This window comes from Siphateles boraxobius, unplaced genomic scaffold (genome assembly GCF_051911475.1).
Source record: "Siphateles boraxobius isolate OS27281-9 unplaced genomic scaffold, OSU_SipBor_1 262, whole genome shotgun sequence".
NCBI lineage: Eukaryota > Metazoa > Chordata > Actinopteri > Cypriniformes > Leuciscidae > Siphateles > Siphateles boraxobius.
This window is the reverse complement of record NW_027508879.1, coordinates 125,978-142,500: the sequence shown is the minus strand read 5'-3', so window position 1 is coordinate 142,500 and position 16,523 is coordinate 125,978. Positions and strand designations below refer to the sequence as shown.

Below are 16,523 nucleotides of genomic sequence, written 5' to 3'. Positions count from 1 at the left end.
CTTTTGATTTTAATAATGTATTAGTAAATGTTGAAAGTAAAAATGCTTTATAAGTGTTTTTCACTGTAAAGAACCATATTGTGGTTTTTACCTAAATATAAATGTTATAATTTCTTTATAAAACGTAATAAAAATCATTGGGAACACCATACGTGAAGTCTTTGTGTATAATGCATTATATAATTGGAAGCAAAGTTAAAATGCATTATTGCATGATAATATTTGCAGGTTCTGTCGATGAATAGGTAAGTGTTTAATCATCAGATAAAACTGCATAATTAATGCATTAAAATACCCTTATAATGCATTATATATAACGGCTTAAATGTAAGTGTTAACTAGTTTTTTATAGCAGATAGTAAAGGAAAAGCATAATCTCATTTGCATTATTCTGCTCGTTTCAAAGCAGCTTTGCAGAGAGAACAGGAAAACCATGCAAAAAATGATTCATAATATAATTGAAGGATTCTCCAGAGGGTTTCTCACATCTAATAGTGTGTCATTTATCATTTCTACAGTGATGAACATAAAAAATATTCATTCTGAACTGATGCAGATCTGGATCATATAGTTCAGGAGTTTCTCCTCTCTAATCTAAATGTTTCAATGTTGTAATTCTGTTAACAGAGTTGTATGATGAATGTATTTGACACGTCTTGCTGTTCTGTGTTCATGATCTCCATATATGAGAGAACGAACGAACAGTGAATCATTTGACTGTTTTGATTCAGAGGAAAGAGTCATTTGGTTTGCGCTGCAGAACGACAGGACCCCGTAAGTAACATCTCATCTGAACTGCACAGTTCACACACACACACACACACACACACACACACACACAGATCTAGATGTATAGTTTGTGTTTCTCAGATGCTGATGTCACTCTTGCATTAAAGGGAAGGATGTTTCTGCAAACCTGTCTTGGTGTTTTTAATTATGGGAATCTTCTGATGTAACGTCACAACAGTTCACTGATTCATTGAATGCTAAATATAACACAAATGAACACTTCTGACATCTATATCCAGATACAATCATCTTTTTATAATGTGGAGACAAAACTGACTGTATTAACTAACTAATAAACAGAGCAGGGCAACGATTAATTGCATCCAAAATAAAATTTGCTTACATAATATACGTGTGTGAACTGATAATTATTTTGTATATGTAAATACACACATATGCATGTATATATTTAAGAAAAATGTGTGATATATAATTTTTTTTTAGAAATATATGCAAATATTTCTTAAATATATACACAAACTTTTATTTTGGATGCGATTAATCGTTGCCCAGCACTAAAAATTAATAACAGATCGTCATAATCACGTTGAAAGAGAGTTAGCTGGTGTGTAAAGGAAAACATTGAAATAAAAAAGGAAATACAGCTCATAAAGAAATGCATTTATGGTTTACAGCTAAATTTTTTAACTCTAAATGAGTTTAACACACGTTGACGAGCCTTTCTCTGGCGGATGTGTTTGTGTAAAGTCTTTGATTTGGGAATCACTGGTTGTGTTCGTCCCACAGTGGTTTCTGGATGTGCTCCGGGATCTTCTCAACCGCAGTCTATCGAGAACAAACACTGCGTTATAGAGGAGGAAACGCGCTTTATCAACTTAAACACACTTTTAATATCGCACTGGTGTGTTTGTACAGTGTGTGTGTGATGCCGTTACCTTGGTGATCTCCATGGCGACGCCCTCCGGCAGATTACGCTGGATATACTCCAGATAAACCCGCGCGCTCGATCCCGTTATTCGAGAAATCTGAAAATCGCAAAGATGTTGAAGTTGTAATGACCAGGCATTTTAAAGAGTAGAGATTTTTATTTTAGAAAAAGTATATATATATATATATAAACACATACACACAAATAAACCCTAAATTAATATATATATATTAGGGCTGTTTTCGACTAAGGATTTTCATAGTCGAATCTGATTCGTTAGATTTTGCCGTAGTCGACTGATAGACAAACCTTTTTTTTTTTAGATGGCAGCTAGATTTTTTTCCATTTCAAACAAAAGAGCTAAAGAAAAACATGGTGTGTAACAAATACCTTTTAGGCTATTCATTTAAAGCCAGATGAACAAAACCTATCACAAATATCAAACATCAGAAAAGTTCACATAAAATAGGAACAAATTGGCTTCAAAAACAACAACGTGCCAAAATGTGCTTTGTTTTAAATAGATCACACACAGTAAACAAAACCTTAACAAAACAACTTTGCAATGAACTTGAAAAGTTCGCGCAAACTGCGTGCCGGTGCGGTGAGACGTAGCCTACATGCTCGGGCAGATTCGGCTCGAAGTCGTTCATCCTCGGACGCGGCGCCGCGGGCGCTGTTACAAAAAAAAGCCGTGCACACAGCCAAGCCAAATGGGGTCTTGCGCACCCAACGCGTCATTTTTTGCCGTGCGGACGCGTCGAGTATAAACAAGGCTCTACTCCGTGTCAGCGCGCGCTCTGATCGGTAAAGGTGCACAGACCTCTCCCGAATCATCTCCAGCACTCAGCCTCCGAAGCAGCACTAACTTTTAGTGTTACGTTTCCCTCGTAAGATGATATTAGTATTTAAACATTCTCTATGATAATTTTTTTTTTTTTTTATATATTTTAATAGCACGGTTTTGGCGGTTATAGAGTTTTAATGACGGTGTTCAACTATAACCGTCACCCCCGTATTGGTTACATAACACTTCCCTACTATTCGACTATGAGGTTCATAGTCGAATCAGACGTCATCGAATCGAATCCTCGACTATTAGAAGTCAGCACTAATATATAAAATATCGGCATCGGCCGATAAGTTTTTCTGATTGGCCGATGTGTTGGAAGCGGGACTTTTATTTTGACGGCCTGAATTAGATCACACAGCGCTCGCTCACATTCTCCGTCTCTCTGTCAGTCATATCTAATACTTTGTTAGACAGAACCGGTGGCTACAGAACTGGTAATCAAAGAAAGTAAATGGTATGCGAAACAGTAATGCGTTTGCTTTTATATTACTTGCAACCGAAAAGGCAAATAATCAGGCTAAAATACTTTCTCATTCACCGTCAACATTCAGCAAATGCGCATCTACATCATTTAAACAAATCTCTGAATATCTAATAAACATTTAATTTCACAAACCTAGCAGATTTAATCGAATCCAGCTGTGATATCTTGTGAAGTGTGCATTTGTAGCCTGTATAAACGTGTTCCTGCGAGTGACGGTCCGAGCGCAGTGAGTAAATGCGAACAGAAGATCAGCTTCACAGGAGACGCGATCGAAACACTTTAAATCCTTCATTTTAAAATATGTTGTGCTATATCCAGTGACCCACTGTGTCATATTCATGTGTTTTCACTGTGTGCTGTATGTAAAATTAGTTACCTTGACAAAAGTCAAAGTAAAAAAAATATGATTATCAGTGCGCATGAAATAACCAGATTACTGAGTGTCCTGTTACAGTGTTTACTTCCTTTTTATTCACATATTCATATATTTTAAGAAGTTGCCATCTAAAGTATAGGGCCTAAGCATGTTTATTTTAAATATTTATTAAGTTTATCTAATTTATTATTGATTTATATAAATATAAAGTGTGTGTGTATATATATATATGTGTTTGATATATACCCTGCTCTCTAAGATATCGGCAATCAAAAAACCCATATCGGTCGAACCACTAGTAAAAATCACATTTATAATTTTGTATAAAATTACATATATATTTTTTCATATACATGTATATTTCATAGTAAAGTATATATCAGTAATATAATAAAAAATAATATAATAAATATACAATTATGTATATATATATATAATGTTTATTATACATTTATAAAATATAACTTTTTATATATTATATACATTTTATAGCCTGTAAACACATTTTTATATATGAAATCCCATCACTGAAAACTTTATAATGAACATATAAGATTATTTTTAAGTTACGGTCTGCTTTAAAATATTACACCGGCTAGAAACACAAGTTATTAGCGCAGAGCAGAGCAGAAGTGTGTGTGTGTGTGTGTGTGTGTGTGTGCTTCACCTGGATGTGCCGGCGGTGTGTCCTCATCTCGTACTGAGCTCTGTGTTTCTTGAAGATGTGGATGGACTTCAGCAGGGTGAGTTTATCGATGTGTTTGAGCGGCTCAAACCTGAACAGAACAACACTTTCAGCCCTATATACAGGTGACACTCAAGGAATTACAATATCGTGCAGAAGTTATAATTATGATGATTATGAGTTCTTAATTTAGTTCATACAGGTGACACTCGAGGAATTACAATATCGTGCAAAAGTTATAATTATGATTTACAGCTTATGAAAACCTCAATTTCTAAATCTCAGAAAATTAGAATATTACATGAAATCAATAAAAAAAGGATTTTAAATACAGAAATGTCGGCCCTCTGAAAAGTATAATCATGCATATGTATATACTTATAAATACTACATATATTAGTTTCACCTTTTAAGTGAATTACTGAAATACATGAACTGTTGCACGATATTATCATTTTTCGAGTTTCACCTGTGTATATATATATATATTAGGGGTGTAACGGTTCGGGACGCACTTGCACCGCGGTTGATCTCAAAACTGATGACGCATCTATAATCTGTGTTGTTGAAAATAACATGTTCCACTGTCGATAAATTCACTCGCTGGGTTCCCAAATAATACATTAAAACAGCGATAATCAAAAATGGTTACTCTTCGTAAACTGTTCAATGCGCTCAGACCTGAACTGCACACGTTACTATCAGTGTTTAAAACTAAACTCATTTAAGTGTGTGTGTGTGTGTGTGTGTGGCCTACTCCTCTCAGACAGCGCACACATATTGAGTTCTCTTAAAAGTCTTGCACTTGAATAGACAAATTCACACAAACGTATGTCAACACGTCCGTCTTGACGAGTATCCTATCAGACATACGGTTATAAAATATATACCGTTATAAAAAATATAATTTTATTATGCCTTAAGTGAACTTATAGTCGAGAAAGACAACTCACAGTATTAGTGTAGGCCTACTGAATCAGCTCTGAATTCAATAGCTTTTGTAACTTTAATAAGGATTCATCTTTAATTTATACAGTCAAATATGCAATTTTATTTTACATTTGATTATTTTATTCAATTTCCGTACCTGAAAACTAATGTTAGACCTACCTGAAAATCACAGTTCATTTTATTAGTATCTTTGCTCTATTGTATTTTTGTGCTTTTGCTTGTGGTTAGATTATTTGTTTTTTATTTTCTTTATTTGACAGTAATCTTTTTTTCTCCTGAACATAACGAAACTGTGAACCTAAAATAGTGATACAAACCGAACAGTGAGCCATTAAAACCGTTGCACCCCTAATATATATATTAAAAATACACACATATACAGGGTTTTGAAATTAACAGCCACTAAATGCGGGTAAAAATCAAGTGTTGGCGGTAATTCTGTCAAATCACGAGCCAATTTGCGTGTTACTCAATATATTTACTCGCTTTGCTGGGAAGTTCGTGCAAGTCAAATCTGCACAGATTTAGCAGAAATACTCGTGAGTCATCATGATATATTAAATATGTACAGAATCTGCTCATATCTGGCTTTACTTGAACACACACGTCACTACACAACAAATAACGGCTCGCTTGTTCATTTGCATTGAAGCAATAGCGAAGACTAAAAAGCATTCGGTGAACAGAAAATACATTGATATTTTCCAACAGTCAACATTTTCTGATGTTCTTTGTACTGTATTGATCTGTGCATCTAAAACACATTTATGGCGATTAGGATGAAAGAGGAGGAGTTGCTGGATGACAGGATTCTGTTTGAATAAGAGATTAATGTATGAAATCCAAATTTTATAATATATATATATATATATATATATATATGTATATATAGGCTAAGCTGTGACGTAGTTAATTTGGTTTCTTTCGGCTAGAAGAAGTTCTGAATGACCGGTAACTTAAAAATGTAGAGGCCAAATTGGCCTGCCCTGTATATATATATATATATAAAATAAAATATAAATATGAGTTCAGCTCGATAATACTCACACTTTCTCCAGGGTGAGTCCGAGCTCTCGGGCGGCCAGAGTCGCGAAATACTCATAACTGTCCAGAACTGACCTATCGTGACCTTTGACCTCTACTGACAGCCTCTGATAGAGAGTGTCCGGCTCCTCTGACACCTGTCAATCAAATATACATACTTACACATTCACAGGCTACAAAGACTTTAATCACAGTAATATTAAACACTAGGTCGAATATAAAAGCAGATACTCACGACAGGAGACGGTGATCTGTGGATCAACCTGAAAACAAACATTTGTCACTCAATGATGTTTAACTTCTACACAGTGGAGTCTGAGCGCGCATTAAGCTTCAAAACAGCCGCAATTCTTTAACAGGAAAGTGAGAAACTGACCGTGTTTGATGCTGTAATACAGCAGCCTGTGATACAGAACACAGTAAACATTCAGCAGAATCAACAACTACGCTCATGTAGTATCACAGAGACAGATAAACCGTGTGAAAGAATCAACAGTACCTGTAAGAAGTGTCTATTAATGGTCTTTGAAAGGACGCTCGCCATGGAAGCCGCCATGTTTTCTGCCTCGACAGGCGGGAGGAAGTGACGTCAAAACACAGACGCGCGAAATGGTGCCCCTAACGGCAGGGAATCACAACAATAATCCAGGTTAGCCAGCTTTTGTGTAAAAAAAAAAACAAACAAACTAAAACACTTGATGGAAAAATTAGTTTATGTATTTGTTACGTGTAATAATTTATTGTGACTGAATAACTGTTTCGCTAAAACACTTTATTGATAATAGTTTACTTCGACCAACGCAAATATTCAAACTTCCAAACACATCATTCATTTCAAACATTGAATATGAACCTGAACATTTCGATTACAATAACACTGAAAACACCTAAATAATAAATAAAGAAAAGAAAAATAAGTTTAAGTTTTGTAGCATGCTCCAATTTCTAATTTATTCATGTTAGGTGAACGCTTAGAAATAAAACACTTATGAAGCATTTCGATTTATAATGCATTGCATTATGAGGAATTTCCTTAAAAAAGCTATGAAAACAGTATTTTTGTTTTCCCTCCACCTCTTGTTCCTGCTTATTTTTATTGAAATATAAATCTGCAAACAAATTAAAATAAATAAAATTATGAGACACGATTCACTGTGAATAATATTTTTTATGGCTTTATTTATTTAAGTTTTTTCTGTTATATTAGAATGTTATATATATATATGTATGTTAAAAATACACATCCTCTGTACACGTTCTGGAAAGAAATCACTGAGGGGAAATATATAATATGTGATCATATGGTGGTCACGTGACCCAGCGCAGCGGCCCAGGCATCATCAGAATCAGAGACAGCAGCGCTAAAAACACACTCTTCTCACATCCACACTCACAGGTAAAGATCGTCATGGGTTCCTTTGGGTTTCGGTATCATCCCTAGATCGGTTCCGTTCTTCTAGCTCATCCTACTATTGTGTTTTATAGTGGAAAAACAATGAGCGAGCGCGCGAAGTGAGTGTAGCTGCGGAGCTAACAAAAGCCAGAGACGCAGAAATGCAGCAAAGAGCGGTTTATTTCACAACGCGATTATTACAAAGGCGTTCTACTAAACGAATCAATCAAGTACATGTAAAGATTGTATATAGATGGGTTTCTTAGAAGTGTCAGCTGTTAAATCTAACGAGCACGTATTGTGATCATGTTGGTTTTATGTTCTCGATTTCATGAGGATCGATTAATACATACTTGATTCTTAAAATATTGGTGTTGTTTTGTTGGATCGCTCATAAAGCGGTGAAAAAATGCGGCATTTAGGATGTTTGTGGCGTTTACTTGTAATCTAGAGCACTGAAAGAGGGATCATTTTAAAAAATATATTTCTTTAATTCTTCGTTTGGTGTTGCTATACTGTAATTTCAGGGGATTTTTCGAAATACTAAGGTGAAACGGCAAATTAAACCACATTTATTCTGCTAGAAAGTATTTCTGCTACCTAACATGTTTGAGTTTTGAGTTTAAACTGATAGCCACAACATCATCCGAGACTTTTTATGTTGTAAGAGATGCTCATCATGATTAATTGTGCTGAATTCTTGAATCGCCAATTGTGTTTATATGTCTGCCGTTGTCCTCTAAAAGGAATCCCCGACGCTGATTGGCCGGCGGCTCCTCTGATGCGATGACGACACGCGCAGGAGAATCCCGTGCGCGCGCTGCTGCCACGAGCACGAGGACCGGAGCGTTTTCATCCGTCGGTGACGTCACCACGAACGGGGCATCGTGCGTAATGACATCATGAGGTTAAGCTTCGAGCCTGAAGGAGGGGAAAGTTTTCTTTGAGACTTGGATATTTTCAACCTCTTTGCTGTTGGGAATCGGACACACACAGGTGAATTCCTGCTTGGATATCCGGGCACTTGTTGTGTTTGCCTCTCAGCTTGACATATGTGCCTTGTTAGTAGTTTTATGCAGTTTTGCAGATGCATTCGGACCGAACGTGGTTGTGAACAGGCAGCCGCTCTCACCTGGACCCCAAGGACCCGCCGGTTAGCCGGGTGACTTTGTGGATTTGCGTGAATCCGATCGTGCAGATATGTTTGCAGCAGTGGAGAACGGTCCCGTCCTGTGCAGCGACTCCAACATCTTGTGCCTGTCCTGGAAGGGTCGCGTTCCCCGAAGCGAGAAGGAGAAGCCCGTGTGCAGGAGACGCTATTATGAGGAAGGCTGGCTCGCCACGGGGAACGGCAGGGGCGTCGTGGGCGTGACGTTCACCTCGAGCCACTGCAGGAGAGACCGAACCACCCCACAGCGCATCAACTTCAACCTGAGGGGACACAATAGTGAGGTAGGGCGTCAGAAACAGTAGACAACAAGCCTAAGGTTGTGTGATGCGGATAAAATCTCATGCAAACCGCCTCCAGATTCAGGTTTCCTGGGGCCAGATTTGGAAAAGAGGCATTTAAAAAGAAAAAAAAAGTGCACGAGAATGCAAATGTAATGGCTATTTTAACAACCTGCTCATATTGCTTGATCTCGTGTGAATGTTTTTTTATTTTTGCGTGTATGTTTGCATGGTTAAAAAAAAGAAAGAAAATCTTCACATTCTAACTTGCATTAAAATTGCATAAAGAAAAGGCCTTTGCATGCTAACAAGCGAAGGAATTTCAATACATTAGTTCCCAGGATTGAAAAAGTCATTGGTCAAAAGGGTGTGAGAACCTTGCAAAATACACAAATGCATATTATGTTTAAAGTCCCCATGAAATCAAAATGTTTTTGTCTTTTAGTATGGATATGTTAGCCTTACTGTTATCTGTAAGCTAGTGCGCTCTAAAACAATCACAACATTACATTTAGAAGATATAAGCATTCAAAACTTAGTCTCTCACTTCCGGATCAATGATTTTGATGACATCACTCTGCACTTCAGCTTCTCATCAGATTTTCTGTCCAATCAAATGCTCTCTAGAATCTGAAGGTCCGCCCCTTCATTATAAACAGACGCTGAAGCTGCGGCTGAAATCAGTCACTTGTTCACTCATTTACTGTTTACTACATGGTGAATGGTACATAGTGCACTATATAGGGGACAGGGAACGATATATAGGGGACAGGGAACGATATATAGGGGACAGGGAACGATGTATAGGGGACAGGGAACGATGTATAGGGGACAGGGAATGAACATAGTGCACTATATAGGGGACAGGAGACGATTCAGACAGTGTAAATATGGCTCATAGTGCACTATATAGGGGACAGGAGACGATTCAGACAGTGTAAATATGGCACACAGTGCACTATATAGGGGATAGGAGTGCACTATAAAGGGGACAGGAGACTATTCAGACAGTGTAAATATGGTACATAGTGCACTATTTAGGGGACAGGGAACGATTCAGACAGTGTAAATATGGCACATAGTGCACTATATAGGTGACAGGAGACGATTCAGACAGTGTAAATATGGCACACAGTGCACTATATAGGGGATAGGAGTGCACTATAAAGGGGACAGGAGACTATTCAGACAGTGTAAATATGGCACGTAGTGCACTATATAGGGGATAGGAGTGCACTATAAAGGGGACAGGGAACTATTCCGACAGTGTAAATATGGTACATAGTGCACTATATAGGGGACCGGGAACGATTCAGACAGTGTAAATATGGCACGTAGTGCACTATATAGGGGATAGGAGTGCACTATAAAGGGGACAGGGAACTATTCAGACAGTGTAAATATGGCACATAGTGCACTATATAGGGGATAGGAGTGCACTATAAAGGGGACAGGGAACTATTCAGACAGTGTAAATATGGTACATAGTGCACTATATAGGGGATAGGAGTGCACTATATAGGGGACAGGGAATGATTCAGACAGTGTAAATATAGCACATAGTGCACTATATAGGGGATAGGAGTGCACTATATAGGGGACAGGGAACGATTCAGACAGTGTAAATATGGCACATAGTGCACTATATAGGGGACTGGGAACGATTCAGACAGTGTAAATATGGCACTTAGTGCACTATATAGGGGACTGGGAACGATTCAGACAGTGTAAATATGGCACATAGTGCACTATATAGGGGACTGGGAACGATTCAGACAGTGTAAATATGGCACTTAGTGCACTATATAGGGGAGGTCCAGAGACACGGCGGATCATATGATCGAGTCGACACGGACCAGAAAACGTATTGGATCTTTTGAATTCTGCACATGCTGTATTTTCAAGCGATATGGAGATTAGGAGAAGAAACGTTTAGAGATTAGGAGGAAAATACGATCTCAACGGCTCTGCCCGAGCTGTGATATAAACAAACCGCTATTGGCTATTTTTTAAAGGGGGAGGAGCTATTCGATATGCCCCGCCCTCTTCCTTTTCCCGTGGAAATGACATCTTTACCCTGAATAATGCTGCTCGTTTCAAGGCAATCAGTGGGTCTTTATCTTTAAGAAACGCATTTTAGAAGCATCGAGTGAATCATAAAACGGCTCACAGACAGTGTTAATGAATAGGATTTGGTCTTGTGTTCGTTGAGCCGTTGAATCATGGATAACGGGTGTGAAATCAATCATGGGCTGCAGTTTAATTACCCTTCCTGACAGCCGGCTGACGACGCTGGTTAATGAGATCTGTCAGGTTATGAGGTATGAGATCATTAGCACTAACCATCTCTCTTCTGAACCTCGACTGGAATATGTAATTCTGCGTTCAGTTTGATCTCTGTACTGTGTGTGTGTAGTCATCCCGTACTGTGTGTATGTAGTCATCCCGTACTGTGTGTATGTAGTCATCCCGTACTGTGTGTGTGTAGTCATCCCGTACTGTGTGTGTGTAGTCATCCCGTACTGTGTGTGTGTAGTCATCCCGTACTGTGTGTGTGTAGTCATCCCGTACTGTGTGTGTGTAGTCATCCCGTACTGTGTGTGTGTAGTCATCCCGTACTGTGTTTGTGAAGTCATCCCGTACTGTGTGTGTGTAGTCATCCCGTACTGTGTGTGTGTAGTCATCCCGTACTGTGTGTGTGTAGTCATCCCGTACTGTGTGTGTGTAGTCATCCCGTACTGTGTGTGTGTAGTCATCCCGTACTGTGTGTGTGTAGTCACCCCGTACTGTGTGTGTGTAGTCACCCCGTACTGTGTGTGTGTAGTCATCCCGTACTGTGTGTGTGTAGTCATCCCGTACTGTGTGTGTGTAGCACTCCGTTAAATGAGAGTGAGAGAGACAAAACTGAGTGTTATTCCAGTGGTCCTCTCTGTGTTGTTTTTTATTTAATCATAGTTTTCAATACCATGAAGCAAATGCAGTTTTCTTAACTCTGAATAAATAAATAAACAAATGTACACACAATGAAACCACAAATATAATAATAATAATAACAATAATAAATTCACACAGTTAATACAATTAATAATTCACACAGTAGATGATACACTAACAGACTTTTCTATAATATAACTATATCATAATCAATTATTAAACGAACACCCAATTGAACTAAAGTAGTAGACGCCAAAGCATCTGAAGCATTTATTTTTGAGATTTGATCATTTTTACTAACTTTTAGTAATAAATGAGAGTGAGAGAGACAAAACTGTGTTATTATTCCAGTGTTGTTTGAGGACAGTCGTCATGGCAACTCAACTCCAAACTGCCACGCAGAGAGCCATAGCAACCGCCTAGCAACCACCCAAAATACCTTAGCAACCGCCCAGAACACCATAGCAACTTTTAAAACTTCTTCAAACTTTCTGGTCCGGCTTTCTCAAGCCAACTTAATCTAGTTATAATTAAAGTAATTTAAATAAAACATCGATATACATAAACAACTAAATACCTTTGTGACCCAAATATGCAGGGTGGTCATGTAAATTAAGCAAAATTTATGCTATTATTATTTTAGTGTAGGCTGGAATTTGGGTTATTATCGTTAACTAAAACTGTAAACATTTCTGTTAATTGATAAGAATCTGAAGAATATAAAAAGCACAGGTAACACTTTATAACAATGGGATTTGTGCACTTAAAAACAAACGAAGACTGCTTTGCTTCTTTCTTCCGAGCACTTTCGATTTATAAGTGTCACATATAAAGAGAGCAAAAAATAGACGTGGGTAAAAATAAACCAGCTGTAATCTGTTCTCTGTTGGGATTCTTATCCTTGTTGCATCTTTAAAGCGTCTCGACATCTGCCTCTCATATAAAACGTATTCACACACACACACACACTCTTTCATACTTTATCTGTAAAGTGAGGCCAAATGGCGCTAAAAATAGTAGTTTGGGAGAAAGGAAATATTAGCTGATCTAGTTGGCAACACAATGTGTGAACTTTTATTTATGTTTTGTATAATTTGAGCTCCTTTTCTCGCCGCTATTTTGCATGCATTGAAAGCAGACGGTGACAAAAAAATTCAAAGTATCATAAAGTTATTCTTTGACACTTTATTTTCTACTAAAGGGAAAAAAAAACAGATTTGTTGTCTGTGAGAATTCATATTTTTGGGTGAACGATCCTTTAATCATAAGGTGCAAAGATGATTCTCATGTTTTCTACGCAGCTTTTGTCCTGTTACAAGTTAAGTCCACCTTATGTAACCAGATCATGGGTCGCATCTGAGGTTAAAGAGAGAACCTGTTGCTAGACTGAGTCTTCATGCATGTGATTAAAGCGGCACGATGCTGGAGAAAAATGCAATATGTGAAAACTCATTAAATAATGTGATATGCGATACGATAATGTAGGGCTGGGTATCGTAACAAAATTTTCGATACCGATACCTTGACTTCGATACCGGTTCCTGAAAGATACTTTTTTCGATACCAATTTAATCCATATAACATTACCTAAAAAAAAAAACATTTATTTTGTACACTCATATTTTGAGTCTGTAAAAAAGCACCAGTGCTAAAGTTTTCTATGTTTCCTAATCATTTAACAACATGTATTCTTTACTTCAATGAGCTCATTGTTTCTGCCTTAACTTAATGCATTGTTTAACAATGAAACTGAATGAAAATTAATTGAAATGCATTACACACAGTCACCCCTGATAACAGATCACTCTAAATTGTAATTTAGACACATGCATTTTCTGTAAAGCTGCTTTGAAACGATATGTTTTGTGAAAAATGTTATACAAATAAATGTGAATTAAGTTAAATATAGGCTACCAGCCAATCAGAAATTAGAATTAGTTGTTTCCGGGTAAATTATGTGTTCCTGCTGCAAGCTCGTTCGTTACTAGACAACACGCGCACACACGGAGTGGAAGTTGAAAGAGTACGATCTGATGAACGCGGTTTGCTCACATCTTCATTTATTTTATTTTTTTTTAGCATTTTGATTTTACGATTCCTGGACGATATCTCTTGCCTGTGATCAAAGACAGTGAGAGCTGATGTTGAGGAGTATAGCCAAATTCTTTTAAAGGGGTCATCGGATGCAAAATACACTTTTATAAGGTATTTTCAAATAAATGTGTCTTTGCAGTGTGTGGACACAATCACCATGCAATGAAAAAAATCCATTCACTTTTTTTAATCCTCAAAAAGCCAAAAAGTTGTTGCTCATTATCATTTAAAGAGACATGCACCGAAACGGGTCACTGTGAACAGAGCTGTTTTTGAAGAGGTAAAAGGGTGTTGTTTTACACAACCAGTGAGAAATTTTAACCAAAGTATGTTACAAATTTTACATGAAGACCCAAAAGAATCATACCAACTTGTGGAAAATGGGCATCCGATGACCCCTGTAAAGGTGACCGGTTTGGGTCTTGACATACATGCTCAGGGCAAGTTGTTATGACACAATGTTATTAGGGCTGGTCCGAATACCATTTTTTGAGCTTCGAAGCTTCGGTAGTAATGAACATCGAATATTCGAAGCTTCGGCGAGAGGGGGCTGAACATATTCTTTTCACTAATAAAGGCAGGAATCTCTGTGTTGGTCTGTCTTTTTGCATTTTGATTATTTCGAGAACCGTTCATCCAACCGACTTCACAAGGGAGTGCAGTGTTGCATTTGGTGCAATATAGATGGACACGCGAGACGCGACACATTCAGAATTAATAAACTTTTAGTCAGCTACAGAACAGCGCGAGCGGGGAGCAGCGCACCTCACGCGGGCAGGGTTTATATGCTCCGAGAACGGACACTCCACTATGATATTAAACGCACACACACAGGTCTGTTAAATTAAGCAATACTTTTAAGGTAGTCTAATATTTTTCTGACTAACAAATTACTGACACAGTAAAGGGTAGATTTAAATAAAGAAAAACGAAATTTAAATAAAGAAAAAAATTAATTTAAATAAGGAAAAACGAAATTTAAATAAAGAAAAACGAAACTTAAATAAAGAAAAACGAAACTTAAATAAAGAAAAACGAAACTTAAATAAAGAAAAACGAAATTTAAATAAAGAAAAATGAAACTTAAATAAAGAAAAAACGAAATTTAAATAAAGAAAAACGAAATTAAGTTAAATTAAAAACGAGATTAATTTAGATTGATAATAACGGGTAAAAGGCTAATACATTTTGTTTCTATTATTCTATTTTCCACAATGTCAAAGCAACGCAGCTTAACCCAAAACACAAGCTCAGGCATGCACTTCGGTCCATACAAACTCCGCTGTTCTGCGCTCTAGCCAGAGAACACTCCCGTTGCAGTTAGGCGTCGGTTCTATTTCTAGCATGCACGCATTTTCCGCGTGGCTCGAGCCGCGCCTGAGACGCGTGTTTCACACAGGCAGTGTGCAAACTCCAACCTGTTAACATGGGAGCTGAAATAAAAACGTACATGCCACACAGCTGAGACGCTCACGCCATGCAGCCAGTGTGTCGCCGGCCTTATTCAAGCGCGAGTGAGAACCGTTTCGCGGGGGATCCCAGGTGTGCAAAAAAAAAAAAAAAAAACGAATATTCGTATGTCAAATTTTCAAATCGAATACCAACCCACCGAACGAATATTCGAATATTCTGGTCCAGCCCTAAATGTTATGTACATTGAGCACTGATGTTCAGTTGTCTTGTTTGGGGTAAAATTTATTTTTATTTTTCAATACATTTTTTTTTTTAAATATAACTATTTATTTTATTTGGATGAATTTGTCTTTTTATCATATTTAACAATTGTTATAATTTCCATTTGTGCTGGTCAATTATGAACAATAGGCAAAATTGAACTGCTAGCAAATATTGAAGCGAATTTGGTTGGGTCGAGGGACCGCTGCTGCAAATATTTGGGTGGCTCCTCCCCTAAATCTCACTCTAAACTTTTGATAAAACTTGAGAGCCCTGGTAATCAAACTATTTATTTCTAATTGTTTCCATTAAAAATAGACATATTTGGAACATATATAGAACTATTTCTCATGTCTGTGAGGCAAGTATCCTATACGCTGAGTTTTGGTTTATATGTGACGGGCTCCAGTTCTTGTAGTCGAAGGCGGATAAACTTTCTACTCTCGAGTGTATTCTGTGCGCTTTTAAGTGCCTTATCAGATTTACCGTGTTACCGGTCTTGGCAGCAATTATCTTGTCGAAAATATTGCATCGTGTGCTTATGGCATCGAGTCGGGTACATTGGTACACTTTTGATCATTTCCACATATTTTCTATCTATCTGGGTTGGACGCTTACACACACACACACACACTACAGCCTCACGTGCGACGAGGCACGTCTCTGGGCAGCCGCGTAAACTAGTGTTTTTCCGCCACAGCCAATCATGCTGCATGTTTATTGTTTCACTGACGTTGACGAGATTAACCACTTAGGTACCGAAATTTGGTACCGAAAAACAAGACATGTTTCGATACTCGGTAGTATCGAGGCAATTCGGTCGGTACCTAAAAAGTACCGAACTCGGTACCCAGCCCTACGATAATGCTTAAAGTGTGTAAAATAAACTTCAATTATCTTTAAAATGA

General features: G+C 37.6%; 2 protein-coding genes across 2 annotated transcripts in view; one reads left to right on the top strand and one right to left on the bottom strand.

Annotated features, from left to right (window-relative positions):
- Positions 1-905: 905 nt before the first annotated feature.
- Positions 906-6,676, bottom strand: LOC143752333 (small ribosomal subunit protein uS10m-like). Its single transcript, XM_077245486.1, has 7 exons — positions 6,571-6,676; positions 6,448-6,473; positions 6,307-6,334; positions 6,075-6,208; positions 4,059-4,167; positions 1,686-1,775; positions 906-1,575 (listed from the first exon to the last, which is right to left on the bottom strand). The coding sequence occupies exons 1-7, from the start codon at positions 6,625-6,627 to the stop codon at positions 1,513-1,515; spliced, it is 507 nt and encodes a 168-aa protein (XP_077101601.1). The 5' UTR covers positions 6,628-6,676; the 3' UTR covers positions 906-1,512.
- Positions 6,677-7,310: 634 nt separating this feature from the next.
- LOC143752331 (tubby-related protein 4-like) overlaps positions 7,311-16,523 on the top strand; it is a 36,898-nt gene continuing 27,685 nt past the window's right edge. The window contains exons 1-2 of the mRNA XM_077245484.1: positions 7,311-7,467; positions 8,211-8,916. Of these exons, the coding sequence (XP_077101599.1) occupies positions 8,665-8,916 (252 nt within the window). The 5' untranslated portion in view covers positions 7,311-7,467; positions 8,211-8,664. The remainder of the gene's footprint in view (positions 7,468-8,210; positions 8,917-16,523) is intronic.

Bases quoted from the DNA above. Each gene is read 5' to 3' on its own strand.
- LOC143752333 (XM_077245486.1), bottom strand. From the start codon at position 6,627: ATGGCGGCTTCCATGGCGAGCGTCCTTTCAAAGACCATTAATAGACAC. The intron at 6,209-6,306 runs GTGAGTATCTGC...TTTGATTGACAG, and splicing joins ACAGATCACCGTCTCCTGTC to GTGTCAGAGGAGCCGGACAC. The intron at 1,576-1,685 runs GTAACGGCATCA...TGTTCTCGATAG, and splicing joins TCGCCATGGAGATCACCAAG to ACTGCGGTTGAGAAGATCCC.